The sequence below is a fragment of the Aaosphaeria arxii genome (assembly GCF_010015735.1).
Source record: "Aaosphaeria arxii CBS 175.79 unplaced genomic scaffold BU24scaffold_13, whole genome shotgun sequence".
Lineage (NCBI taxonomy): Eukaryota > Fungi > Ascomycota > Dothideomycetes > Pleosporales > Aaosphaeria > Aaosphaeria arxii.
The window spans coordinates 436,852-464,541 of NW_022983486.1; the positions used below are offsets into that span (position 1 = coordinate 436,852).

General features: G+C 51.3%; 11 protein-coding genes across 11 annotated transcripts; 5 read left to right on the forward strand and 6 right to left on the reverse strand.

Moving 5' to 3' along the window:
- Positions 1-3,457: 3,457 nt before the first annotated feature.
- On the forward strand, positions 3,458-7,285 carry BU24DRAFT_401289 (uncharacterized protein; the record flags this gene model as incomplete). The annotated part of the gene is made up of 4 exons (XM_033525488.1): positions 3,458-4,826; positions 4,960-5,334; positions 5,383-6,385; positions 6,439-7,285. Exons 1-4 carry the CDS (start codon positions 3,497-3,499, stop codon positions 7,283-7,285), a joined length of 3,555 nt encoding a protein of 1,184 aa, XP_033377853.1. The 5' UTR covers positions 3,458-3,496.
- Positions 7,286-7,543: 258 nt separating this feature from the next.
- Positions 7,544-8,117, reverse strand: BU24DRAFT_357890 (peptide methionine sulfoxide reductase msrA/msrB; the record flags this gene model as incomplete). Its single annotated transcript, XM_033523972.1, has 2 exons — positions 7,544-7,908; positions 7,997-8,117. 2 exons carry the CDS (start codon positions 8,115-8,117, stop codon positions 7,544-7,546), a joined length of 486 nt encoding a protein of 161 aa, XP_033377854.1.
- A 614-nt stretch (positions 8,118-8,731) lies between these two features.
- BU24DRAFT_497124 (MFS general substrate transporter) lies at positions 8,732-11,385 on the forward strand. The gene is made up of 2 exons (XM_033534243.1): positions 8,732-9,988; positions 10,040-11,385. Exons 1-2 carry the CDS (start codon positions 9,175-9,177, stop codon positions 11,185-11,187), a joined length of 1,962 nt encoding a protein of 653 aa, XP_033377855.1. The 5' UTR covers positions 8,732-9,174; the 3' UTR covers positions 11,188-11,385.
- Positions 11,386-11,447: 62 nt separating this feature from the next.
- Positions 11,448-13,615, forward strand: BU24DRAFT_428418 (WD40 repeat-like protein). The gene is made up of 2 exons (XM_033529477.1): positions 11,448-11,663; positions 11,721-13,615. The coding sequence occupies exons 1-2, from the start codon at positions 11,635-11,637 to the stop codon at positions 13,378-13,380; spliced, it is 1,689 nt and encodes a 562-aa protein (XP_033377856.1). The 5' UTR covers positions 11,448-11,634; the 3' UTR covers positions 13,381-13,615.
- On the reverse strand, positions 13,611-15,357 carry BU24DRAFT_77162 (oryzin precursor). The gene is made up of 4 exons (XM_033534621.1): positions 14,951-15,357; positions 14,815-14,866; positions 14,546-14,753; positions 13,611-14,478 (listed from the first exon to the last, which is right to left on the reverse strand). The coding sequence occupies exons 1-4, from the start codon at positions 15,260-15,262 to the stop codon at positions 13,842-13,844; spliced, it is 1,209 nt and encodes a 402-aa protein (XP_033377857.1). The 5' UTR covers positions 15,263-15,357; the 3' UTR covers positions 13,611-13,841.
- Positions 15,358-16,370: 1,013 nt separating this feature from the next.
- Positions 16,371-17,991, reverse strand: BU24DRAFT_358140 (FAD-binding domain-containing protein; the record flags this gene model as incomplete). Its single annotated transcript, XM_033523985.1, has 4 exons — positions 16,371-16,985; positions 17,033-17,436; positions 17,485-17,701; positions 17,755-17,991. 4 exons carry the CDS (start codon positions 17,989-17,991, stop codon positions 16,371-16,373), a joined length of 1,473 nt encoding a protein of 490 aa, XP_033377858.1.
- On the reverse strand, positions 17,715-18,646 carry BU24DRAFT_76859 (uncharacterized protein). The gene has a single exon (XM_033534617.1). The coding sequence runs from the start codon at positions 18,565-18,567 to the stop codon at positions 18,061-18,063; it is 507 nt and encodes a 168-aa protein (XP_033377859.1). The 5' UTR covers positions 18,568-18,646; the 3' UTR covers positions 17,715-18,060.
- Positions 18,647-19,298: 652 nt separating this feature from the next.
- Positions 19,299-20,226, reverse strand: BU24DRAFT_77048 (uncharacterized protein). The gene is made up of 2 exons (XM_033534619.1): positions 19,800-20,226; positions 19,299-19,747 (listed from the first exon to the last, which is right to left on the reverse strand). Exons 1-2 carry the CDS (start codon positions 20,057-20,059, stop codon positions 19,489-19,491), a joined length of 519 nt encoding a protein of 172 aa, XP_033377860.1. The 5' UTR covers positions 20,060-20,226; the 3' UTR covers positions 19,299-19,488.
- A 1,650-nt stretch (positions 20,227-21,876) lies between these two features.
- BU24DRAFT_357961 (cytochrome P450) lies at positions 21,877-23,341 on the forward strand (the record flags this gene model as incomplete). Its single annotated transcript, XM_033523979.1, has 2 exons — positions 21,877-22,335; positions 22,394-23,341. Coding segments are annotated over 2 exons (1,407 nt in total), but the record flags the coding sequence as incomplete, so codon positions are not given.
- A 727-nt stretch (positions 23,342-24,068) lies between these two features.
- On the forward strand, positions 24,069-25,259 carry BU24DRAFT_455489 (uncharacterized protein; the record flags this gene model as incomplete). Its single annotated transcript, XM_033531373.1, has 1 exon — positions 24,069-25,259. The coding sequence occupies one exon, from the start codon at positions 24,069-24,071 to the stop codon at positions 25,257-25,259; it is 1,191 nt and encodes a 396-aa protein (XP_033377862.1).
- Positions 25,260-25,571: 312 nt separating this feature from the next.
- On the reverse strand, positions 25,572-27,311 carry BU24DRAFT_414843 (flavo protein; the record flags this gene model as incomplete). The annotated part of the gene is made up of 1 exon (XM_033526249.1): positions 25,572-27,311. One exon carries the CDS (start codon positions 27,309-27,311, stop codon positions 25,572-25,574), a length of 1,740 nt encoding a protein of 579 aa, XP_033377863.1.
- Positions 27,312-27,690: the final 379 nt, after the last annotated feature.

The window sequence follows — 27,690 nt, forward strand, 5'->3', positions numbered from 1 at the left end:
AGCTCAATGGCGTTATCATAGGTCTATCTTATTTGCATGGTTAAATCTCTGGCATCTGGCGCATACCCATCCGCTCGTACTTCTAGATTGGGGCTATGAACCCTTTAGTATAAAGCAAGCCAGTGAGATTTCGGTGGTACACGTCGTTATCTTTACAACAGCGACATAGGCAACTACCAAACCCTCCTTCGGCTGGGAATCAATTTCTCAAAATGAGACTGATAGTTCTTTCAACTAACTGCTGAGAACTATATCCATCAGGGACTGCGCCGCCATTGGATATCTGTATCTAATCTTCGATATCGATGAATAGAAAACGTCACATTGAAGGAGCCATCAGTATCATGAATGACTGAAATGTATTGATCAGTCTAGTCTTGTGAACAAAGCCGTGAATCTACATAAAACGTCTCTGTACTAAGAATAAAAAAGGATTCTACGAGGTAACACGAAGCATAAGTGTTGCGTTACGTTGCGTCTCTGACCGGGTATCCAGAACTCGTCCTCGCATTAACCCATATATCGGTCTTTTCCACGACAAAAAGAGAAACAAGAAACCATGCTTCCATCGCAAACCGGATGCCCAAAGAAACGCCAGATGCTATGCCGTAAAATCCTAGGAACCCATAAAAAACCAATACCTTCTCTTTTTGTACAATTGATGTCGTCGTCAGTCGCGTGTATCGTCCAGTAATTCCTCTCGCTCTCATAGGGCGCTATGTACCCCGTAACTTATATAAACCGTATTGAGCTGGTTTATACTTCGGAAGTCTCCACACTGGTGGTGCTACCGCCACCGCCGCCAACAGCCATGCGCCTCTGGAGGTAGTAGATCATGTAGCCGATAAGACCGATCAGGATGAAGAGCATGAGGACGATGACGAAGATGACGAGGTTGCGCTTCATGATTGCGGTGTTTGGAGTGGGTTAAGTGGGGCCGAAAAGTAGTGGTCCTTAATGGATGGATGGATGTTGAGAGAGAAGATGCAGTTGCGGGCTTGATATCTGGGGATGCTATTAGTATTTGATGACCGAGGAAGATGTTGGTAAATTGTGCGCACATACCTCAAGTCCTTATAAATGCGATACTAAGAATGGTGAATATGTTCGTTGGTTGAATTGATAGTCGGAGTGGTGAATAGTGCCAGCAGCTCAACAAGGTCCAAGCTTCAAGAAATGGTCGATAGCACAACAAGAGGTCTGGTTCTTCAATTCGTAACTTCGAAAAGAACCGTGCGACAATATGGTGATTGATGAGTAGTAATATGCAGATGGGATGAAAAGGGAAGGGCGTGGAATATAGCAGCGCTCTGCATGTTTTGTACGCCGTTGTGGGGTGCGTGCGCGGAGGGGTTGGTCTTGAGGTTGGGGATATTCGTGAGGCTGGTCAGTGGCTGGGCGAATCCAGACGAAACACATTGACTGGGACGGGCTGCCGTTAATCTGACTTACAGCCGTTGACTCGTGGAGAAATCAAGGAAATTGAATAACATGCGATCATCGATAAACATTCTCTAATCTGTTCTCATGTCAAAGGGGAGATAGACGTAGGTAAAGTCTGTACAAGTGCAAGTGACGATCACGTGATTTATGATCACCGCGACTTCCTGTTAGCTGCTCCTCCATTGTTTGTTCGATGTCCTTCATGCCTCCACCACCTGTACTCAACATCTCCGTAATCATGATTCCGAACACTTGCTCGTGACATAATTATCATATGGCGCATGAGTACTTTGTACAAGGTCTGGAGAGCACATCGATGGTTCGTTGGGCCGGTTGGGGCGCTTAGGGGGCGGACACCAGTAGTGACGGGAACGGGTACCTGGACCTAACCTTAATCTTATCATGACCGTTGCAACATTCAACACTGCTCTGTTCCCAAGCTGACTTTGCAAAATATCAGCGACAATGGTGTGTACATTGGATGGTCCACTTCAAAATTTGCTTACCTGAAAACTATTAGGAATGTCGTGCTACCGTCCAAAGGCCCTGTCGGAAATTTACTGTTGTCGCACGAGACAGCTCTACTCGATCTTCCAGGCGGGTAATGATCCTCCAGCGCGTACAGGGTCTTTCCAAATGATTTCTTTTCTACGCGCCCTACTACTGCACTTCCTCCGCTTAAGGCCTTCAATCTTGACATGGAGAAGAATCTTAGCCCCTTGCACTAGTAACATATGGGAATGATTTGTACCTATACCATGCGTTCGACCACTTAAATCGTCTTTTTCCTGGTCAGCGAACGCCCTGGTGAGCTTCGTTGGGCCTAAGTACTAGCCGTCTCACATGGGGGCTGAAGATTCACTGCAATATGTTCTCTTGGCATAATGCGCTTGCGATCTCTTAAGTTCTGCTGCAAGGGACGAGATGGATCTATTTTTTGTTCGTCTGTCTCGACGTGAGTTGCTCCTGGGAGGGAATTCGACGGCTACCGTTCATCCATCTTGTGTGGGCGTCGTATGCACTCATCACAACTACTGGGACTGGGACGGGATTTTACAACTTTTTAGAACAAAACCGATTGGCATATAATCACCATGACCCAACGTGCAACGAGCCCAGTATCTCCTATAGAGGAGTCCCACCGTCCCCATCTGGGTGGTAGCAATGGTTCACAACGAAGGCAATCACTGGCTAGCTCCATTGCTGGATCCCCCATTTCGCAGTTACAGAATGCTACTGCTTCGTCCGGTTCTTCGATAACACGGCAACCCAGCAATCCAGTTTCCATCAATTCCGGAAGCGATCAAACACAGACTCCACCAAATCCTGCGGGCGCCATACAATCGCAATCTCCAACGGACACTTTGCCAACACAAAGATCTCCAACACAGTCTGGGCCAGGATCATCGATAGCTACTTTGCCTAGAACGAACACAATCCGGGAGCGTGACTGGTTGCCTTTCACGTTGCGATGGTACTTCGTAACACTTGCTATCCTTATTAGTTTGAGTCTTGGTGTAGCCACGGTCATTTTGTGTTGGTATTCGACTCGACATTATGGATTAGGTTACGATGACGGTTCTTCCGCGATCCGTGAGTATATATCGACTCATCTCATCATTGTTACTGACATGTCTCTTCAGTATTTGGCTGGCGATTTACACCGACTCTGATTGCGGTGCTATTCACGCAAGTAACGGTCATTCTTTTTGAAGACTTGAAGAGAACAGAGCCTTTCACTCGCTTAGCCAATGCACCCACAGGAGGCGCCAGCGCTGCAGGATCGATATTGCATACTCCGAAGGCTTGGTGGGGTATCTTTTGGGATGCAGCTTTCCGGAGAAAGAAGAACGGAAAGACTAGCTGGGCCCTTCTTTGCATTGCATCCGTCAATATCATCGCGCTCCTCGCTATTTCGCCCTTGTCTTCTGCCCTCCTCACTTCAGAGGAGGTCGCCATACCTCGAACGGTGCCATTCACGAGAATCGTGTTGAAGCCTGAACCGCCGATCCAGCCAACAAGAGATACATCCTTTCGTATAATCGCTTCTGTAATGCGAAATATCTCTACATCGGCGTGGGCAACTGATAGTTCCTTTGTACTTCCATTCTGGCCCAAGAAAGAAGACCAACAACTTGACCCAAAACTCAACTCAACATATGGAAACTGGAAGGCGGGTACCACTGTTCTGCAGGCCAGTTTCGAGTGTCAAAATATGACCATTAGTCAATCGATCGTTCGGAAGCCATATGAGATCCTTGACACACATCCGAGCCTGCAAAAGGGAATTCAACCTATGGTCGTATTCAACATCTCGTCCGCTGACGGCTGTGACTACGAATTGAGTCTTCATGCTGTAGGTTCCCAATTGTCTTATGGTGGAATGCTATGGTCTGATACGTCGGTTCTTCATGAAATTAGTACTACTCACCGCTTACAACCGGGTTATCACCCTGCGCCTGAAAAGGTCGGCCCAATGTCACCATTCGCTCGGGTCAACATTACAGAACAATGCAGGAATAGAGAGATTATCATCGCCAACACAGCGTGGACAAAGCCATGGCTCTTCGATGGCATGCAATATCTTCAAGGACTGCCAGAAAACGCAACTTATGAGCAAAGACCCAATTTTCGGATGCGAGCGCTTCTCTGTGATACTCGTTATTCCATGGTAGAAAGATCCATGTCTGCTTCAATTTCTAGTACAGAGACTGTGCTGGAGAATGCCCCAGGCGTTCAAGGGGAGCTAAAGAAAATACCAGAAAACATGTTCAATACTACAAGATTCCGGGAATCTAGTCTCCACGACAACTGGCGGTCATATGTACTTCGATCCCGGTACGATCCTCATGTAGATCAAAGTAACGACACCATCGAATCGAGGAATGCCGAGTTCACCGGTTTATCTGCGGTTCTGGGGGCTTTCTACTCTTATAATTTATCTAATGTCATTGACGAGCCACGCTTGATCGAAACAGCAGCAAAGATTAGGGGAAGGATTTTTGCGGAAACTATGCAAGACATTGTGACAACGGCATCAGCGGTCAGTAGAGAAACCATGGAGGGACTAGTAGCCAACGTTGAGAACCGCGTTGTTGTCATTACTGAGGTCGGAGTCACGATTGCTGTTCTCTTTTTTACATCTTTCATCTTACTACTCCTCGTTCTGTGGTTTTCTCGATTGGCGCGCCGGCCACTGAACTTGCAGAGTGACCCTGCCAGTACGGTTGGTATGGCTGCATTACTTGATCCAGGGCGGGCAAGGACCTCTACCTTGAGAACCATGCACAAGGCTTCAAAGAACGATCTGTACTCTGCTCTTCGGAGAGATAAGTATTCAACGTTTGGTTCGGCCCTCCTGTCTGAGGGGCCTGTTACTGGCGGTCAGTATTGTCTCCTATTGTCCAACTTTTCCTGGACACTAACACGTCCATTCAGTTTCTAGCAAGAAGAAGCCCAAGAAAGAACGTGATTGGCGGCCTGTGTCGATCCATTTGCGGACTTTGTTTGCTTTAGCGTTCTTTCTCTCGTTGATATTGATTGCCATTTTGATCTTGAATGCGTTCTCGGAGCAATCGCGCCTGTCGCAACTTGCTTTCATTTACGAAGCGGATGTCTCGAAGTTCGATTTGAGTTTTAAGACTTTCGCTCCGATTTCGATTGTACCAACCGTGGTATCGGTCATCATTGGATTATGGTGGGACCAGCTTGATCAGTCGTTCCGCATCCTACAACCATACATAGCGCAATCGCAATCGCCGACGCCCATTCATTCAGGTGCTGGGTTGACATATCGATCGAAAACGTGGATGGGGGCAGCCATCAAGGCCCTGAGACATAGGCACTTCGTGCTGTTCACGATCTGTCTTGGAAGCACGCTTTGTCAAGTTTGTAAGTTCTCTACTACTGATTGCATTTGGCTCGTGTTGACAACCGTAGTGACTGTATCAATGTCTGCTCTTTTCGAAAGAAAACCAGACATTGTTTCAGAGCAAGTACCGATCAATCGAACCTTAGAATTGCGCCAAATCCCAATTATCACAGACATAACTTCAAGAAACGATTCAGTAGGCTTTGAGCCACGTTCCATTATGGATGGATTCTTTAAAGACTTCAACGGAAACTTCCTTGACGGTGCTACAGTGGAAGTTATGACAAATGCTTCTAAACCTACCTGGAGCCATAACGAGTGGAGCTTTATCCCGGTAGATCTCTCAGTCATACCCGATATGGATCCAGCACGGCGTCCCGGAGACACGGCAAACAAGGGCACAGTATTCTCGCCTACGAATGTTACCGTCAATACCCCGGCCATTCGTGCTAGATTGGAATGTAGTGTCATTGAGGAGATGGCTGATCAGAACTCCTGGTTGGCCACATATAAGGATCTGAAAACCAGAGAACGGAATCAGAGCATAACCCTGTTGAAGAAGAGTTATGGCATCAAGTCGAGTTTCTTCCAGGAACTGAAGAGCAGCGATTCAGACTCAGAATCCATGAATACATCTCGGGATTTCGAATTTGGCTGCTGTGCCAATGGGACTGAAGGCAACTTTGGAATGGCTACCATCGCATATTGGTCAGTGTTCAATTCGACGCGGGAAGGCCTCTTTGGAGGACAAGATTCCGACTGGCCTGTCACCTTCATACCTAAATGGATCAGAGGAAAAGGCCGATTGTGGAATGACGAAGATTCAGGCGATGTAGATGTATTCGTCTTTGAGGAAGCCCCGAGAATGCAGGCTGCGCGTTGTTCGCCAATCATTGAGACAGCCGCAGCAGCAGTCACCGTGGAAAAGCAATCGAAGGCTGTGGAATCGTACAGGATCCTGAACAGCCCAGTTCCTGCAGATTCCGCCTGGATGGAAGTTTTTGGACGTCACCAGCCTACGCCTATGACCCGATCGTACTCGGACGGGTTCGGGTCGAGCATTACTACCAGGTGAGCAGTGTGTGAGTTTATCCTGTGTTCGCGAAATCTAATCATGTTTCTAGTTACGGCGTGTTGTTTTTCTTGGCCCTGTTTTCCTTGGTCGAGCCGGCTCGTAGTGTGTTCTACCAGCCCGATAGCTTCAGGATCGTAGACCGTGAATTTGGAATGAACATGGACTACATCTCCTATGCGATGTTCCTGCTCGCTGGCAAAGACCAAGACGCCCTGCTGAACTACGACACTCTCGTGGACAGCGCAAATCGCACACTGCAGACCTACTTCCAGCACTATGTTGCCAATAAGCTCTCGCTGCAGGATGGCGGATTTGCTTATCAGAAAATTGGTGACAATTCCATGGATTCACTCCCACCAGCTGTGGACGATACCTGGACGGTCGAGCAGCCCGAAAAGGTGTACCCAAGCCTCAACACCAATCGAGGAGGCATCGCCCTAGTGACGAGCCGTTTTCAGATCTTGCACATGAACAGCGTGGCTACCTACCTCAGCGCTGCCATTCTGATCTGGCTCATCGGCACTTCGGTCGTGGTAGCTGCTCTGCAGCGCAGATACACTCGCTACATGTTGCGGAATGTCGACTCCATCGCAGATGTACTCGTCCTGGTTGCTGGCTCTGAAAACTTCTTAAGCCTGGTGCAGCAGAGGGGCCTGACATTGAGACGTGATCGAGACATCAAGACAAAGCTGGGATGGTTCAAGGGGAAGGACGGGGAAGTTCGATGGGGTGTGGAGATCGTTGGAGGGCCCGATGCTGTAGAATGGGTGGATAGCCCGGCGAACGCTGCGGCGATCGCGAAGAAGCCTAATTTTGTACGGAGGACCACGGGCGGGCTGATCAAGGTTGTGACGAGGGGGAAGACGTCGAAGACTAATGTTGCCACGAGCCCTTAGGCTCATATTCCCTTGCTTAATGATACCCATTCATCAATCAAAAGACACAATCCATAGATAATTCAGGTTGACGATAATAAACAGTTTTACACAAATATACTCTGCCAAACTCAGGAGACTCAACCTCCAACTCTGACATCCCAGTGCTCATTCATTCAATCATCATTCATCTCAAAGACATCATCACATACACACATAATCCTACAACTTCCCCCCTCCACTTCTCCCACCACCACTACCACCCGCACCATCATCTAGTCACTCCCCTTCCTTCTTCTCCCCAGCACTGAAATTAATACTGACACTATTAACACAATGCCTCTCATCCTTCGGATTCCCAAACCGCTCCCCCTTGAAAATATGCCCCAGATGTCCCCCGCAGTTATTACACACGATCTCCGTGCGCGACATTCCCAAACTTGAATCCGTCTTCTGGCCCACGGCACCGGGGACCGCGTCCCAGAACGCAGGCCACCCGCACCCGGAATCGAACTTGTGGTTCGCTTTGTACAAGGGCGCGGCGCATCCGACGCACGTATAGACGCCGGTAGATGGGTAGTGCTTGTTGTAGGTTCCTGAGCCGGGGGCTTCGGTGCCTTTGTTGCGGAGGATGCGGAATTGCTCTGTCGTTGCGCGGCATGTTAGCTATTTGTTTGTCATGTAGTCATTAGACTTGAGGAGGGGGAAGTGGGTGATGGATGGAGGACGTACCAGGGCTCAGGATGGCCTGCCATTCGCCCTCGGTCTTCTGGACGGGGAAGTTCGTGTTGTCGGACATGGTTTGCGACGAGCTCGAGCCGAAGAGGTTTCCGAGGAAGGGTAGGTTGGGCATTGACTGTAGGAGGATTGGAGAGCTGCGGTGGTGCGGGACGCGCGAGATGCTTTGGAGGGATGATCGCGAGGCGATTGCTGGTGCTTTGGTTGTTGTGAAGGTGTAGAATGTTCGTAGGAGGGTTGGGAAGCGCATAAAGAGGTTGAGGATGCGGTGTTATATATGTATTCGCGTGGTGTATGGTAGTTGAATGATTTGAGATATTGGGAGGTTGATGGATGTAGTTGGTAGGGCTGTGTATATTATTTTATCAGATTGATTGGCGGAGCGGGGGAGAGCTGTTCTGCGAGCATGGACGCCACCCGCCCGCGGTGAGAGCTAATTTGGAATTGCGTCATGATTCGTTGTGGCCGTCATCAATATGCGTTCTCGAACGTGTACTGTCATCGATGATTATGGGAACATTAATTGCCTTTTTGGGATGATAGAGATTCAACTCAAATGCTGTCACGTGGTGCATATATACTTATACTTGCTTTCTGGGCTGCGGAGAAAGTAATGCTCTGATGGAATTGCGATCTCACACCAGTTAAATTCGTAGAGTCGAATACTCCGAGATGTTATCTTGTTACACAAACAATATGTAAATATCATGAAAATCGGATCTTCCGTTGATTCTGTTTACGTCCCACTTTGCAATCAAATACTCGCTCGTCAACGTCTGACAGGCTGACAATCTACTCGTAACGTCAATCGACATTCAGGCCTCCCGCCTCACAGTCTCGTATACACCGTCACGTGGATGCAATTACGCAAGTTTTGGCTGAGTCGCGTTTGATCCTCCTAGGCAACTTTGGTCGGACGGGAATGATCTTGGCTACTGACCGTGCATGCTTTCTTCCAGGAATAACTCCGATAATGATCGTTAGCAAGAATAGTTAATGGCTATGCAAAAATCTCTCTCGCACCCGCTCTCGGAGGTTCTGTAAGTACCGATGCACTTGAGGAAATCTGACATCCAATCTCTTTCGCCACTCGTAAACGCAATCTCTCTTGGATCGCAGTATATTGTACTATCACAGAGCTCGAGTTGAAGCTCTTTTTATTCCGCAACTCGATGCCCGAGAACCACAACAATTCGCATGGCGATTCGCGGAGTTCGTCATCCTCCAGCAGGAAGTCCGATGTTCGCCCGTTGATAGACATCGATGAAAACAACGCGCAAGTGCAAAGCGTAACTAATAGCGAATCAACTGCGATAGAGAATGAGGACTCTGGTAGCAGTTCATCAGCACGCAATGGCGATGTAGCAGGCGCTCTATCAAGCCGAAAAGATCACCGTCAACTGCTGCCTGATCTCGAAGTAGATCCAAACCTGCACGAATTGGAGGTGGAAGCAGACCTTGAGGAAATCGAACAAATCGAGGCTGAAGAGAAGGACAAACCCATTTCATGGAGCTCGCTACCTCGAAAGGACCAACTCACTGTCCTTGTACTATCACGTCTATCTGAACCTCTCACGCAGACTGCGCTCGGTTCATACATCTTCTACCAGCTACAATCTTTTGATCCAAGCCTTCCAGAATCGACAATAGCGTACCAAGTCGGAATTATTCATGCATCGTTTCCTGCTGCGCAATTCCTGACGGCCATCCTCTGGGGGCGGTTCGCGGACTCACCCCATGGAGGCAGGAAGCGAGTTATTTTCATTGGCCTCCTGGGTACAATGCTCTCCATGCTTGGGTTTGGATTCTCACACAGCTTTCCTATGGCTGTAGTGTTTCGATGTCTTGGGGGCACTCTGAACGGAAACATTGGCACAATGCGAACTATGGTCTCCGAAATTGTCGTAGAGAAGAAGTATCAATCACGAGCCTTCTTGCTCTTACCTATGACTTTTAATATTGGGGTAATTATTGGACCGATCCTTGGTAAGCAGTCATCTTTCATTTTCGAGAGATACATCAACTGAACAATGCTAGGCGGATTGCTGGCAGATCCCGTGGGCAGTTATCCCTCCGTATTTGGCCCAGGTTCTCCACTTGGTGGTAAAGACGGCGTGTACTGGATGACAAAATGGCCATACGCACTTCCGACCGTCGTCAATGCCGCATTTCTCCTCTTTTCCTCTTTCATGGTCCTGCTGTTTCTAGAAGAAACGAGCGAATTGACAAAGCACAAGCCCGATCCAGGACTTCGCATTGGGCGTTGGATAAGGCGACACATTCTGCGACAAAATATTCCTGATGAGGGTTATGTTGCCATCCCAACAGACGAAGATGATGCAGATGCCGAACTGCAGCAAACGCCAGTATCTGGGAATCCCACTTCGAACCCTTTCCAGAAGGCCAAAATTCGAAACATCCTTCCCTTCAGGCGGATCTGGACCAGAAATATGACTGGCAATCTCGTATCCCGCGCTGTAATGAGTATACACGTCGGAACTTTCAATTCCCTCTGGTTCACCTACCTCTCCACACCTAGATATGATCCCAAGAACCCCTACCCTCCGGGCTTCAAACCACACGGACTTATCCATTTCACCGGCGGACTCGCGCTCCCACCTCCACGCATCGGGCTTGCCCTCTCCATTCTTGGATGCATCGGCATAAGCTTACAGCTCTTCATCTACCCGCGACTCTCCCATAAACTTGGCGCTGCTAGGTCGTATAAGATCTTCCTAGCCCTCTGCCCGCTCGCATACGCTCTCACCCCGTTCCTCAGTATAGTTCCCAGCTGGTCTTCCCCACCTGCCGGGGTAACAGGCCCATTTATTTGGATAGCCATCTGTTCCGTGCTCTTTGTTCAAACGCTGGCTCGGACATTCGCGCTCCCGAGCTCTGCCATCCTCATTAACAACAGCTCTCCCCATCCCTCGGTACTTGGCACTGTTCATGGAATTGCACAGACTGTGGGAAGTTTGTCTGGGACATTCGGCCCCATCATGTTCGGTTGGACGTATGGAAAGGGACTGAATATGGGGGTTGTGGGGTTGGCGTGGTGGTGTTTGGCTTTGGTGGCAGTCGTGGGAAGTGTAGCTGCCAGGTTCATATATGAGGGTGACGGACATGAGATTCTGATGGAGGGAGAAGTTAGAGGAGAGGATGGGGTGGTTAGGACTGTTGGTTGAGGATAACGGCTACAAGAATTCATTATACTTGGACGACCAGGATTCCAATTTCAATTCCAACACTTAATTGACTTGGTTGCGAGAAGGAAAACAGAAAACGACCAGTAAGGAAAACTGCATCAAAGATACCTAGGTAGATTTCATGTAACGCAAAGTCACTTCTTTATGTATCAGACATACTGATTACGTATTCCATAGCACGACCTCCAGTCGACTTATGATCATCTGTACTCCTCCGTGATGCCCCCCTCACCTCCGCTTGAAATCTAACTTAATCTGCATGTTTGATACCGTAAACATCCACGGCTCTGGAATTATCGTTGCCTGGTTCTGGTGAAACATCACGTGGGTGCAAGTTTGCTTGATCTACAAACATCATCGGTCAGGCAGCAGCAACTTTAACAACTCGATCGCCACCTGCATTCGCACCTCCACACATCCCTCATCATGCCTTCACGTCTTGATTTCCTAAACGAGTAGGAGTTTAATTCCATTGATTTTCACGTTGAAGATACAGGCTAATTATTTTACAGTTACGAACTCCCTCGTGAAGCGGAGCACGAATTCACTATCGGTGGCGTCGATGCGTTTTGGGTAGTCGGACATCCTCGCATATGGAACTACGAACAGGACAACTTCGAATATCCGGCGAATTTCCTGGGAAAAGATATCGCATATGGCAGTCTATCTACTGCAATTAGTGGTGATGGCAAGCTACTAGCCATCAGCAGCAGCGAAGAACGCATTGCCATCTACGACATTGCGAGCAGAGAACTGCGACAGGAGCTGGAAGGGACAGGCACCGTTGCGTTCCGACCGACATTGAAGCTCAAGGTCTCGAACGGGGATGAGACACTTGGGATAGATGAACATCGGCCTGCATACACTCTGGTCAGCAGCGTCGCTGATGTTGCAAATCGAAATGGCATCGACAATACGTTGGTGCTCTGGGATCTCGACCGGCACGGTCGCTTGCTCGTCGAGGAAGAGGCTCTCGATGCATCTGAGTTCGCTACGAAAGCATTGAAAGCCATCGCCCCGGAGCTTGCAAGCCACGAGTGGACTGAAGCGTTCATTTCATCGTCGTCCCTCCACGCAGAATTCACCGATGCCCTGAGCAAAGCCGCGAAGCAGCACCGACGTCGCAATCATACCTCGTTCAGTGACGCTCGACTGCCCACTTTCGGAGCGTTTCCATTCTCTCCAGACGGCTCGCGTTTGCTCTTCCACACGAAGAACAGGACCACACAGAGCGGACCGCGCGAGATGGACGACCTTCCACAAGTCGTCGTCTGGGACACTGATGCCGGCAAAGAAGTCTACAGGCTCCACGGCCATACCGACACAATCACATGGTCCAGTTTCAGTCCAAATGGGAAAAGCATTGCCAGCATCTCCTGGGATGGCACACTACGGATGTACGACGCTCTCACGGGCTCATTGACCTGGGTCGCAGGGCACTCCGGCAAACAAGCATGGACGGGCGCATTCTCCCCCTCCTCGCAATTCATCGTCTGGAGCTCCGAGCAGGGACGAACAGTCAAGGTCCTCCGCGTCGCCACCGGCGAACTCATATCCACCTTCCCCGAAGACATCCAATCCTGGTGCAGGAATCTCGTCTGGCACCCAGACGGCCAGCAAGTCGCCTTGACCAACAACCATCGCGTCATTGTATGGAGCCCCTTCGACAACGCACCAGACGGCTGGATCACCCAGCGCTTCGAATTGCGAGCAGATCCGTCCTGGCGAAGAGCCCCCATCACCTCGTCATCGCAGTGGCTCGCCGAGGGCCGCAAAATCGCCGTCGCTCTCACCGACGGGACGAACCTCGTATGGGATACGCAGACCAACGGAAAGGAACTCTTCCAGCGTCCCAAGGGTACGCACGTAACTTCCACCTCGCACGGCCTCTATTTCCTCCCGGCGGAAGGAGACGAAGAGGATCAGTATCTCAGCGTCGACGGCGATGGCAAAGTGAGGTACTGGAACGTGACGCCCGCTTCTACACCCGGATGGTGGGAGAAAGAACCCATCACGACGGAGGTGGTGACTAGGAAGTCGAAGCCGTTCCCCGAGACGGGAAAGTACGTGAAGGTTACGCGGAAACTTATCGCGAAGAAGGTTGCGGAGAAAGGTGAAGATGGCAGGGATGACTGGGCGGAACAAGGTGCTGGGCTCTGGACTGCGGAGTGAACAAAAACATCATGGTCTAGGGACGTTTCGTCTTCACCGTTTTTCCCCACATTAGTTTACCACTGCTATTTTGCTTGGTTTTTACGACTAGGATCTTCATTGCGGGGTGCAAATCAGGGATAACATCAAAAGACATGCCTGTCAAATACGACATGAATGTACACAAACTATGATTGATTTTACTTGTGGGGTGCCTTGAGTCGTCCCCTTGTTCTGAGCTTGTTGCCGATTTATATTAACTAACTGCCGAACCCTTACTTACATACACACGACATCAGATTGGACATATCCCACTAAATGCACGCAACCACCAAATAAATGTAGTCATGACAAATCATCTCATATCAATCATATCTATCAAGTAATCCAAAATCCGGTCGCAACACAGAGGCTCGAAAGAAGGACAACCCTTCCAGATGAGGATAATCTCCCTCTACGCTCTCTCTTACACACTTTCTTGTCTACCGCCCATTACCATTATACGCCAAGCGATCCTTACTCTCCATCAAATCAGTAACCAGCCCCGTAATCGCCAAATCAAGAACCTTCTTCTTGATGACCTCCGCAGTCGCGGGCTCGATACCCCTGAGATACGACACCAAGCCCGCAACATGCGGACTCGCCATGCTAGTGCCCGTCAAGCTCGTCGTTGCACTATCAGACGTGCGGTACGCACTGATGACGTTCGTACCAGCAGCGAAGATGTCAACGGCAGGCCCGTAGTTCGACCCACTCCCCCCACCGTACCTCTTAAGGTTACTCTGCACATTCCCGACGCAGATAGTTTCAGGGGAGCGAGCCGGGGAGCGGGTAGACGCGAGCGTGTTTTCGTTTCCAGCGGCGACGACGACGAGGACGCCCTGGGCCCAGGCGGCGGTGATGGCTTGGTCCCAGACGGTGGAGCCCGGGCCGCCGAGGGAGAGGTTGAGGACGCCGGTGGATTGGCGGGACTTGCTGACGACGTCGTTGACGGCCCAGTCGAAGCCCTTGAGGACGGTGGATGTCGTGCCCGAGTTGCCTTCGAAGATCTTGACGGCGATGAGGTTGGTTTTCTTGGCGACGCCGTAGGTTTTGCCGCCGATTATGCCGGAGACGTGGCTGATTTTTTGCGTGCATGTTAGCATGATGCTGAGGTAGTTATGGAGTGTAAGTAGAAGATACGTACGTTCCGTGGCCGGCGTTGTCAGTGTCGACAGTGTTGACGGCGTTGAAGCCGAATGAGGCGCGGCCCTCGAACTCCTGGTGGGTTGTCCGGATGCCAGTGTCGATGACATAGCTGTAGGTGCCCTCGCCGGCACTTTCATCGAAGACGTAGTCACTTGCGGTTCCTGATTTAGACGAGATGCTGCCGAGTCCCCAGGGAGCGCTGGACTCTGTGTGACGAGTCAGTATGTGACACCAGGACTATGACGCGAACTGAGCAATATATCTTACGGGTCGTTAGGTCGAGAGTGGTCATGATAGAATCCGCCTCGACATTGAGGACCTATAGGGAATGAGCAGGTTAGCTGTTGATCTGGGGTGGTTCTGCAGGGTCTCGCAAATAGCCGGAGTAGAATAGAGCACCCACCTCAGGTAGACCCTTGAGCTCTTCGATGGTCGCGGCATCGAACCCTCCAGAGTATCCGTGGAAGTTTCCGAATCCATACTCGTTCTCCACGCCGCCGGTCTCAGCAGCAGTGAGGTCGCGGCGGTTGAGGATGTTGCGGGCGTGGATCTCTCGAACCGTGTTGTGATGTGCTGCGATGGTTGCAACATCTACGTCCGGCCGAAGCTGGATGATCCATTTCCCTTCGACGCTTTCTGTCTTTACGATGGGTGCTGCTTGCGCCAGGAACGGAACAGCAGCCGCGAGGGCAGCCAAACGAGAGATGAATTGCATGATGTTTTGCAGCGAAGGTGTATCAGAATCGAAACGAAGAGCACGCACGAGCTGGATGAGCTACGAATCGAGCGACTCCATCAGATACTTATACCATTGATCTTCCCGGGGTAGAGTAGGGATTTCACTCTACCTGCATCAAACATCCCATCGCATGAAGCACGACAGTGCAATCCTACCCCAAAGGAGATCAGCAGTCGCAATAAGCATCTCTTGTCAATCTTGACAATTCTTCCTCAATTAAGACGAACCCCGGCCTCAACCACGTATTTTGCCCTCGCCTGGTATGTCCGCAGCAAAGCACCAACTGGAAACAGCTCGAACCAAGGCGGCTCCGGTATTTGCACAATCTAAATTGAATTGAGGCTTGGACCCTGTTGGACGAAGGTTGGGGGGCGGCGGGGCCAAACAATGCGCCGAAACGGAGCGAGGGCGTATAATATGCGCGAAACGAGTTGCTGTTGATCCATCTCATTTATATCCCGGTAGATATCTGATGCTAGATGCGGCGGCTTAACCGTTCGCTTGCTCGCTCACTGCCGAGGCGCACTTTTTGCGGAGGCGCCTGGCCGGGTATGTGTGAACTTGACGAGTGGTAGTTGGCAGCTCTTTAAATGGCACGCATGTCAGACTTAGAAGGGTGGATAAAATAGCGGAAACATGACTGTTGTATTATAAGTGGCAGGTTCGAGGAAACGGGCGGTGCATGATAATGTACATCTATGTTGATATACCTAAAGGGCAGACAGTAGATCGCGTGATTGGTAAACAATATGGGATGCTGTGATCGACGTTGCAAGGTCGAGCTGTGGGTATGTCCCGGACTGTGATAGAGGTGATGAAGACCAGATGGTACGTTGGTCATAGCTCATCAAGATCTACCAATTGTGCCAGGACCTGCAGTCAGATGCTATCCACTCGGAGTGTACCCATTGTAGGCTAGAGTATAATGTGCTTTGTATTCATTGCTTGCAAGTCGGATGATATGAGTGAATTTTTTATTTATCTCTCACATTCAAGATTCCACAAACCGTGCGGCACAAAACTCAAGAGAAGATCCAACACCTCCTTTCCTCTATCAAAGTCGTTGGATGTTTCCTATTACTATTCAAGAGATCGGCGAATAAAAGTTAAACCTTCCAAATGGATCATACTGCTTCTTCAACTTCCTCAGTTTCTGCAGCCTCCAAGGCTCATATCCATAAATAGATTCCAAAGTTTCATCTCCGTGAACGTAGTTAACATAGGCGTAATACGGATATCCTGACCCTTGCCAAATCGCCTCGCGAAGCTTCTCACCGTACTCATAAGCGGTGCTATCGAGTGTCGAATTGGCTTCGTAAAGGATGATGATGTCTACCAGTATCTCGCTGTTCCGGTCGGCGAAGGCAGTGCTTTCGGCCGGAATCTGTTTCACGCGGTGGGTGGTGTAGCCTTCCAGCAAGACGAAAGAGCCGTGGTACGCGGGAGGTAGACTGGAGAAGATGTCTAGGGCGTACTCGAGGTTCTCGAGAGGGTATCTGTTGAGGGAGACTGGGTACATGTGGCGGGAGCCGCCTTTCGCACAAGCGGGCATGCCATATGCACCAGCTGTGTGCGTATTCAGTTCGGTTAGGTCGGTGATCTTAGACGTGACGCTGGCTGGGCCGAGTTTGTACAGTGGGCTGGTGTAGGCTTCTGGGATGGAGGTCCCTTGGTAGAAGATCCAAAGTAGGAACACCGCCTAGATGTGTGAGTGCGAACTCCTCTTTTCCAAGATAGGTAACATACCTTTACAGGATCGATCTGTGGGTTAAAGATGAATGCTCCATAGTGCGTGAGCTCTATAGGTCGGTTGGGCTCGTCTATCCATCCATTCACTACAGCAAAAACACTCTGGATCTTGTCACTTGTAAAGGTGAACCCAGTGCCATTCCAAAGGTCTTGCTCGGGTGTTCTGTCGTAAATCTTGATCTTCAACTCGGTCACTATGCCGAAGTTGTGACCCGCGCCTCGAAGGGCCCAGAATAGATCTTTATGCTCTGAGGCAGACACACTGATGGCAGACCCATTTGCGAGAACCAATCGTGCAGATATCAACTGGTCGGCAGGCAGCCCATACCTTCCCTGGAGCCAACCATGGCCGCCACCAAGGACGGGAGCAATGAATCCAGGACAATCGCACACAGGGGTGCCTTTGGAGCTATTAGCATCTGGTTTCATGGTGCGGGGAATGAACTCACTTGTTTGTTTGCCTTCGGCCCATAATCGTCGGATGACCTCTCCATTTTCGATGCCACCACCCACGACTGCTGCCCTACCTCTATCGACAACTTTTAAATCATTCATTCCACGCATCCAGATTCCTATTCCGCTCTTGACGTTCTTCAAAGTCTGAGTCTGACCGTGACCTCCAGAGATGGCCAAAAATGGTCTTTTATGTGCGTTTGCATATCGTATCTTGCACAATTAGTACCAGTACCAAGTATCATCAAATGGCGGACAATGCATACCGTGCGCTCGACATCTCTCTCGGTTTCGACCTTGACAATGATATCCAAATGTGGTAGAGCCGCAGCATTCCAGCGTAAAGTCGCATTTGCAAAGCCTTCTGATCCCGGAAGGTATACCTCCGCCTGTTTTGAGAGCTGTTGGCTCAGTTGTTTCAACGAAGGCGCTGTAGCAATCGCAAGCCCAGCCAAGAGATACACTACAATCGCTCTCCCGATCCAAGATTTGACTGTCGCCATGTTAAGATTGCGTATATTTTTCGATCAGCAATGTGTTGCTGGGATGCAATTGCGGGGTATCGATGCTTTTTATGATTCCCCAGCTAAGATATCGCTGCACACACTGTTCCACGACATGCCCAATAATCCGTGCGGTGCAGTTTCCGCCATGTTTATCGCGGTTTTCCCGGTTTGAGATGCATCGGAAAGACCTTGCATGGGATTTCGTCGTTTGGCTGGAACTCGGCCAATTGTCGAGCGACTTTGATCAAGCAGCATCCGCCCTCGCTGCCTTCGACTCTCGATTGACTTTCGCAAAATGCAGGAAAGCCTAGTCAGGTCAGTTGACCCGGGTAGTCGGAGGCAATGATGTCCAATGTTCAGGAGACGAGTTCCCTCATCATCTGAAGCTCCACAGCAAGCGACGCTTCTCAATTGATACTGGCAGGTTAATGGCATATATGTTGCAACAACGAAGTTCGACAGGCTTCCTATATTGGTCTGGGCCAGATGTTCCGAGAAACTTGTTGGGCATACTGAGTACGAAATGCGAGGCTGAAATGTGATTCGCGTTATCCGCCAGCCAGTCAGATACATGCGTGAGTAGGTAGTCAGCTCGACAAGCCAGCCACGAAGGGCGTCGCTTGCAGCAGAACGAATCAGCCCATCCGCGATGGAGGGGCAAAGGGCAAATTCCAGCCTCTTGCGGATATTAAAGACGCATGTGTGACCCTCGCCTGGTCCTGTCCACGCTGTCGTCTTCCACTCTTCAAAGTTTTCAAATTGCCTTCTTCGACTCGTTGGTTCGGAAATGGATTTTCAACTCAAGATGCATCCGATGGCCGAAGCGGATACGACCACAGAGATGTACTGGCCGGTAGGAGACATTTCTTGGGTCGCATTCGGTCGCGGATGGCTGACATGCCGCAGACCTGGTCAGGCTTGTCCGACCTTGTGCTGTTCGACCAGATCCCGAATGTTGATATACCGAAACTTTCATTCGATGATGACGTAGCGCAATTGTTTTTATCGCCAATTGATCCGTTCATGTGGTTAGTTGTTTTTTTCACGGCGTTTTGCATCGTCCCACTTGTGCATCGGAGATAGTCGCTAATATAACGTGCAGTGAATCTGGCCTTTTGGGTGTAGAGGAAGGTGCTTTTGGGAACCCAGCTTCTGCACTCTATGATAGCGAACCAGTTCTGGCGGACGTGCCGTTAGTATATCTGATTTGTCCCTTCTACTAACACGCTCCAAGGCTGACACGTTCGGATTGGGGATTTCAATCTTGATGTTAATGCATTCGACTATAATCTGAGCCACAAGAACTCTGAACTCTAAAACTCTGGATCCTCGACTCTGGATCCTCGACTCTGGATCTGCAACCAATCTTAAGAAGTTCCCAAGAGGTTTGTCCCCAAATTTGCACGGGGTAAGTATACATGGATATCATCGACAGCGAATACGTAGTTCTGCCTGAAGGCACCGCACACGGCTGTGCGAATACGCGCATGAAATCTAGCATTGCAAATCCCCTTCCGAGTATTTTAGTAATCTTCTAGCTAAATCGTGTTCGCCGCCATCCATGGATTCATACGCGGCAGCGACTGCTGCTGCATCCGACAAACTGGTCAACGTTGTACCACGTCTGAGAACCTGCCCCCGCCTGGACCCCAACAATACCGCGGGGGAGAGTGGTGCAACGTCCAGTCCCTTGGTCACCATCACCTCATCTGGAGATTTATTATCCCCCGGCACTGGCATTAGCGACTTCGACCTTGATGAAGATCAGACACATCATAGGCACCAAAATCCATCTGGAAACCTACCAATTCCCAGGACGGGCACTCCCGACATCGATCTTATTGTAGATCAGACACATCATGGGTATAAAATTCCATCTGGTGCCACAAGCACGAGCACGAGTACAGCCGACGTGCAGAGTAGAGCCGAGAATGCTGGAATAGGAAATCAATCCAGTGCAGACGCCAAGGAAGTGTAAGTGTACACGCCCAACCTCGCTGCGACTCGACCCCATCAGCTTCTGGGTAATAATCGGGAATAATCCACAGGCATGCAAATCTTTCATTTCGAAGCGAGACAATTACGCGTACGACCTTCGTCTGCACGTACAAGTACGGTCAGCGCTGCTGCGGCAAGCGGTTCGCGAGGATCTACGATCTTCGGCGGCATCACCGCGGTGCACACGAGGGAGTTCGTACGTTCTTATGTCGGTTCCAAGGGTGTGACAGAGGGAGGAAAGGTTTCTCTAGGAAGGACAAGCGCGACGACCATGAGAAGAAGATTCACTTCCGCCGAGTTGTCGATGTTTGAATGTTCTAATGTGGCCCACCTATTGCCATGGCGTTATTCCGGTTGGAGGATAGCAGGAGTTTTGCGAGTTCTCATGTATGCGTTAACATTTCAGATTCTTCCATCATCATCATCGTCACCAGCTCTGTGAACGTGACCGTAACCGTGATGATGATGGGGATCGTGATCGTGACTGCGTCTAGGTCTGTAACACGAATGGTCCCTCGTTGACCTGACGCATGTTGTGTGAGAGTGATATTGCATGAACATCCATGACAGCATATGTTGGACAATAATGGCGAACGGTGTACAGTGTGTAAGGTCGAAGGTTCATGAGATAGAGGGTGAGTACCTATGAGATCTGTGGTGTATACTAGTAGGTAAGAGAACAGCTGTTCACCGTCAGACTGATGACCTATTTCCCCAATCGAACATTAGTGACGGGTCGCTTGTTGACTGCAAGGATGATTTGACTTATCGGCTTCCCGAAGCGGTAAACAATCCTAGACGCCCTTCGTTCAACATACTCTAGAGTATAGTTACTACTGCGTACATCCTACATTCTGTGTAAGAAAATCAACAGTTGTTGTCGCCAAACATAGCACCGGACGGTCCGACACAATGGTTTTGTGTGTTGGCTATCGTTTCTCGCATCTCGTTTACACCAATTGTCTTCTATCGGTTTATCATCAAATTTAGGCGCGGGGCTGAGGGTCTGGATGGGCATGGATTGAGGTGGAGCTGGTTACAGAGCATGTAGGATGGATGGATGGATTGATGGATGTTGTAGAATAGAAGGACGAAATACCTAGGTACTGTGTATGCTGCCGCGCTTAAGCATGTTGGAGGCGTTTCCCTCTTTTGGCAGGGTTGGTGGATTAATTTGGAATAAGCCTACGACTATCATCGACCGACTACCTATTTACCTTCGGAGTCCATACAGTTAATTACTTTTTGACGCTTCATTACGCTTGACCTTTTACCCTAAACCCTAACATTCTGCATTCTACAATGACACCTTCATCTGCATACGCCAACGTCTACGCTACATAACAATCCCATATCACCTCATCTCGGCTTCTTCATCCCCTATTCCACTCCTCTTCCTATTCCTTTTCCTCTTCATTCGTCTTAATTCTGCACGATACCCCTCGCCATCGTGAGCAGTCTGACTGCTTCATCCCGCCTGGCTACATCCTAATTATCCCTGACACCATGCACACGATTGCGATAGTCGCTCTGACCGGCGTCGCAGCGCTATACATTTTGGTGTCACAACTGCTGCGCCTAACGCAGGACACGCGAGAACCGCCAGTGATAGAGACAGCGATACCATTCGTCACGCCCGTCGTCGGCTCCCTGAGACACAAGAACAAGTACTATTCTCTGCTGAGGTTGGTATCCCACCACGCACCGCGCAACAATGTTTTGTTTCAAAATTCCCATCCTCCGCTCAGTTGAAGGCGTCACTGCCCCCACCGCAATGGATGCATTCGATCTGAACACGTGACTTGCGTCGAAGACGTCCAGAAAAAGAAATCTCCCGAGAGGATTTTGCTGGTAGAATATGATGATAACCATGATTACAGGGACAAATATCGCTTACCAATCTATACTTTGCGACTCCCTGGCACTCGCCTCTACATCGTCAACACCCCGCAGCTCATCTCGGCAGTGCAGAAGAACTTCAAGGCCCTCACCTTCCAGGCTGTGACTGACAAGTTCTCGGGTCTCATTTGTGGGACATCGCAGGAGGCGCAAGATGTCCAGAAGAGGCTTTTGGACGAGTGGCAGGCGGCGGCCAATTCTGCACCCAGCCCAAGCCACACGAGCTACAAGGCCTTATCGCCGGGAGAGAGTCTAGATGAAATGAACAGAACGATGATCCAGCGGTTAGCGAAAGAAGTTGAGATCATTGTCTCAGGGGGTGAGGAGAAAGAGGTAGCGTTGTTCGAGTGGGTCAAGGAGGCTGTGGGGGTCGCGACGACGGATGGCGTCTATGGTGACAAAAACCCATATCGAGATGCTGGGTTCAGACGGTCGTTCTGGTTCGTCTGCCACTCAAGCCAATACAAGGACAGTTTCAACTGACACACATATACACAGGGAGTACGAAGCCGGCGTACCGACCCTCTCTCTCGGTGTCTTCCCCACCATCTTCGCGAAACCCTGCCTCGAAGCCCGCCAGCGAAATGCACTCATCCTCGAGAAGTACTTCACGTCAGGGGACTACCTGCACGGCGCGACGCTGACGCGCAATCGCTTTGACTGGCACATCGCGAGCGGGTTCCCCATCCCCGACGTCGCGAAGCTCGAAGTCGGGAACGGCATCGCCATCCTCGCGAACACAGTCCCAACCGCCTTCTGGGCAATCTACCACATCTTCTCAAACCCAGCCGTCCTATCGTCCATCAGAGAAGAGATCATCCAACATGTCGAGACCACCACCTCCCCAGAAACCTCCACCACCACAAAACACATCGACATCTCCCTCCTCAAAACATCCTCCCCCCTCTTCCTCTCCTCCCTCAAAGAATCAATGCGCCTCCACAGCGTCGGCGTCGGCGTCAGACAAGTCATGACCGACACCACCATCTCCACCCCCTCTCTCCCCCCCTTCCTCCTCAAGAAAGGCAGCCTGGTCATCATGCCCTCCCAAGTCCAACACTCCGACCCCGACCTCTGGGGCGCCCTCGACGTCAACGCCTTCGACATCGAGCGCTTCGTGCCAAAAGCGAAGCTCAAGGGCCCAAACCCCGTCTCCTTCCGCGCGTTCGGCGGCGGCACGACGCTGTGCCCTGGCCGCCACTTCGCGATCACAGAAGTTCTCGTCCTCGTGGCGATGCTGACGCTCAGATTCGACATCCAGCCCGTTGCGAAGGGCACAGCGTGGAAGGAGATGACGACCGAGAAGGCGCCCATGACGGCCGCGATGCCGAAGCCGGACGACGATGTCGATGTCGTGCTTCGTCAGAGGGACGACGATAAGGGCGTCAAGTGGGTGTTTAATCTTAGTGCTGGGGAGAAGGGGATTGCGATTGCGGCGGAGGATATGTGAGCGTCTAAAGCGAGCGAGCGAGCGGGCAGTCACTTCGAGTTTTTGAGTCTTTGCGTCTGAGGGCGGTTGATTGCCCTCGTGGACGAATGATTGACGATGGTGTTTTCGTTATACCCCAGATCTTGTCAGCCGTTTTGGATTTGTAGGGAATCGAATGGAAAAGCGTATACAGTAGGCAAGACACTAGCAATGAATACAGGCGGGTGGAGATGGTCCATTCGTCTGCCTTATGACATTATCCCCTATTACACATTGGCCAAATTTGCTTCCAACTTTAAGTATCGCTATGACTACTCATTCATTCCCCATGAAGTAACAAGCCAGGCGTTAAGCCGCACTGCCTCTCAACGTTCATCCACATGCTCCTCAAGACAACTCTACTCCACCCCTATCATGATGATATTCTTCTGTCCAAAAAAAAGTAGACGAACTCATAGAAGCCATACCAGGAACTCCTAACAACTACACTTACCAAGTCAACGACATCGAGACCCAACATCTCAAACCCGACCTTCTTTTCACCACCGCTTCCTTCTAGCCCCCCGAAAGAGAAGGCACATACACAACAAGCAAGCACTCCCTACCTGCCCTCCAATCCCTTCACCATGGCGAACCCAACATCTCAACACAAGATCCTCTCCATCGATCATACCATTCACTACACATCACCATCTCCCCCACCCACACATACACACACACTCGCTCACACACGCATCAACCCCTAAAAATGCCACACCACAACCCCCCCACCCCAACCCTCCTCCACACCCTCCTAACCCACGGCCCCCTCACCACCCTCCTACACCTCATCTCCGGCCACCGCACCCAACGTCCCGTCCCTACCTCCCACACCGCGCGCACCCGCCGGCGGTACGTCCGCATCCGCCGCCGCGGCTCCGCTATCCCCCACCACGACGGCGAGCGCGCGGGCGTGCACTACTACTACGCCAACCCTATTCGCCGGGAGGAGGACACGGGAAGGAAGAGGAGGGGAAAGGGAGCGTATGAGAGGGTTTACATGCCTGTTTCGAGGTTTGGGAGGGGCATTGTTGTTACGAGGGGTTGGGGCAGTAGTGGGTATTGGGTTCAGCGGAGGGGAGAGCTGTCGAAGGAGAAGGAGCATAAGAGGAGGCGAGAGGAGAGGGGTGGGGAGTGGGAGGTTGTGAGGAGGCGGCGGGGGAAGGGGAAGAGGGTTAGTGAGGAGCGGGAGGGGAGGTTGAGGGGGATGTTAAGTCGGGTTTCGTTGGGTGGTGATGGAGGGCGTGGAGGAGAGGTGAGGGGGATGGGTGGTTCTTCTGCGTCGAAGGTAAAGGCGAAGATGAGGGCGAAGTCCAGGTCAGTGTCGGTGGCAGTGTTGAAAAGGGGAAACGGCGGTGTGTCGAACGACGAACCGGAAGTGGATTCACGCAGACATCGAAGAGTCGATTCACATCATCGCGACCATGGGAGCGGTATCGACAGTGTCCCCGTCGGACGAGAAGGAGTATCAAGGACAAGAAGACCATCGACCTCATTCTTCAAGCAACCCTCGCTATCACGGGACGAAAGCATGAACTTCGTCTTCGGGGGCGCGGAAGTCGGTCATAAGACCTCATCGTCGTCAAGACCAGCGCATCGCCATCGTCCGAGTCGCTCTCCAGAACCTCGAAACGGCCGCAATACTACTTCGCCTCATCCGCGCTCAGGTTCCACCGTGAACAGACAAACACAACCATCCCGTACTGGGGGGAATCTTCCATTGTTACTTCACGCACCGCGAAGTGATACCAACATCAACGACGGAGATAGTAACAGTGCCAGTGATAGCCACGACCACAGCAACACTGCCCCTCCCGACCGCACGAGAGAAAATCCAAGATTGACTGTCCGGCTGGTCAGGAATGAGAGAGATGAGACTGTCACGCTGCAGCGTATTTGATATGTTGGGTTGGGATTTGCCATCAGGGATGAACAGTACCTACGCTGGTGTATGAATCGGATATCAACGGGGGAACGGGAAGGAAGCAGAGAAAAGGCACAGTCGTTGGTAAACTCTTAGATTCGTTCATTCAATCATTAATAGCGCGGGTGGATTATTTTGGATACGAATGGGAAGATTCGTAGTGGTACTTCGCTTTACTTTTTGATATCCCCTCCTTTTCCCCATGAGAATCCCTCCGTAAGCGGTAGATCCGTTTCCCCAAACAACCAGTCAGTCTACATACAATCAACAGTATGTCCTTCCACCCCCTCAACTCCCCAAAATCTTCACCCTCATCCACTCACTCGTCCCAACCCCCAAATTCAACCCATTAAGCGCCCACCACTTCCTCACCCCCTCCCCCTTCTCGCCCTCCACCCCATCCTCCAGCGCCTCCTCGATGTCGCACGTCTTGTACTCGACCCTCAGCCCGCTGCGCTTCCACCACTCCAGCACGACGGCGTGGCCCATCTTGGTCGGGCCGACCAGGACCTGGTTGTCGAAGAGCATTTTCTCGCCGCGCAGCTTGCGCCAGTAGGCGAGGACGTGCGTGTGGCCGTGGGTGGAGGCCAGCTTCGCGATGGAGTCTTCGTGGGAGAACGGGATGGAGGATTCGACCCAGAAGTGTACTGCGGGCAGGCTGCCGGCTTGCGTGGCGTAGATTATGGATTTGCCGACTTTGAGGGGGAGGTCTTGCTGTTGGGCGGGAGAGGGGGTTGTGGTGGAAGGGGAGGGAGGTGAGGTGGGAGGGGTAGAGCGGTACATGGAGTGTTGTTTCCACCAGTTGAGGACTTGGATGTGGCCTTGGGAGCTGGCTTGCTCGAGGGCGGCTTCGGTGTATTTGAGGGGCAGGCCGGAGTTGTACCACCATTCGAGGGCTTGGATGGAGCCCGAGCGCGAGGCGTTGTCCATGGCGGTCGGGGAGTATTCTTTCGTGAGGAAGGTGGGCGAGGTGCGCCAGTATTCGAGGATTTCCGTCTTGCCGAACACGGAGGCTTTGTGCGGGAGGAAGGCGTGGCCGAATGTGCCCCAGAAGAGTTCCTTGTGGTAGAATTCGAGGTGGCGGAGTACGGGAACCATGCCGAAGCGCATTATGACTTCAATTCCGAGGCGGGAGATGCGCGTGGGCTTGTCGGTGTCGAAGAACGTGGAGATTTCGGAGTAGGTGCTGGTGAGGAGGGTCCATTCGAGCTTTTGCATGAGGGTTTTGGGGCCCTCTTCGCTGGCGGATTGGCGCCATTCTGGGGGGATGGGGAGGGTGGTGTGGATGTTTAGGGTCGCGGCGAGTTCCCAGTCCTCGGTGAATTCTAGGATCATCGACCAGAGTTCTGGGGGGAGGCGTGGGCCTTTGCTTTTCGTGGGCGTGAGGGTGGGGAGATGTGCGATGGGTAGGCTTATCGTCCGGTCGCCGACCGCCATGAGGTCGATCTGGGTTTGGATGGATTCGTTGAAGGCGCGTGAGCCTTCCCACGCTTGGTTCTTCCGGCCTTGACTGTCGAATGTCCAGAGGTATGGGGGCAGTACCCGGATCCAATTCCATTTCCGCCGTATCTTGCTGATCTGCTTCCTTGACATTGGGTTCTCCCACATGAGGGTGGACATGCCCGGGATGAGAAGTATCTTCTTCGAGACGTCCCAGCTCCGCAGGATCTGTAGGTGGAGGTTGTTGGTGAAGCCGTGCAGCATCCGCGTTATGTTCTCTGCGTCGAGGGGTGCCAGCACCAGCAGGTCGGCCCACATGCAATATTCCGCGACTCGGGTGTCCATGAAGCTTTCGTGCCACTCGGGCTTCGCGCACTCGTCGCTCTTGTAGCGGTGCCAGACATTTTCCAGGCAGGAGGGGACGTTGATGTGGGCGGAGCTGGGGAGATCGCAGCAGGCTATGACCTTGAGAGAGACATTGTCGACGCGCTGCAGGCGGGAGATGATGCCGCCGCCGAACTTGAGCGAGGACGGGTCGGTGACGGCGACGAGGATGTTGAGGGATCTATTGCGATCGTTGGCCGGCATGGGGTGGCGGAATATGTACGGGGGAAGAACGCGATCGCTGGGAGGAGAGACAGTGCGGTCAGAGTCGAGGTTGCGGTGGTGGTTATGGTGGTTGTGAAAATGTTGATAGAGGTGCAGGCAAAGGGAGGAAGTTGGGATGAGATGGCGGTTTGGGTGGAGTACGGCTAGTGCGGTGTGCGTGTATGAGCAGGAGTTCTGCGTCGGGCGGCGGTGGGTGGCGTGTTCGGAACGGCGCGATTGGCGGAACAGACGGTTTTCAATGCATGCAGTGGAGTCTCTGAGGTGCCAACGAGTTGGTGGTGAGTGTTGTTAATTGTTGTTGTCTGCTCTGTTGTCTCTGTTGTCGCTGATTCTGCGGCCTGATGGTTTTTGAATAACG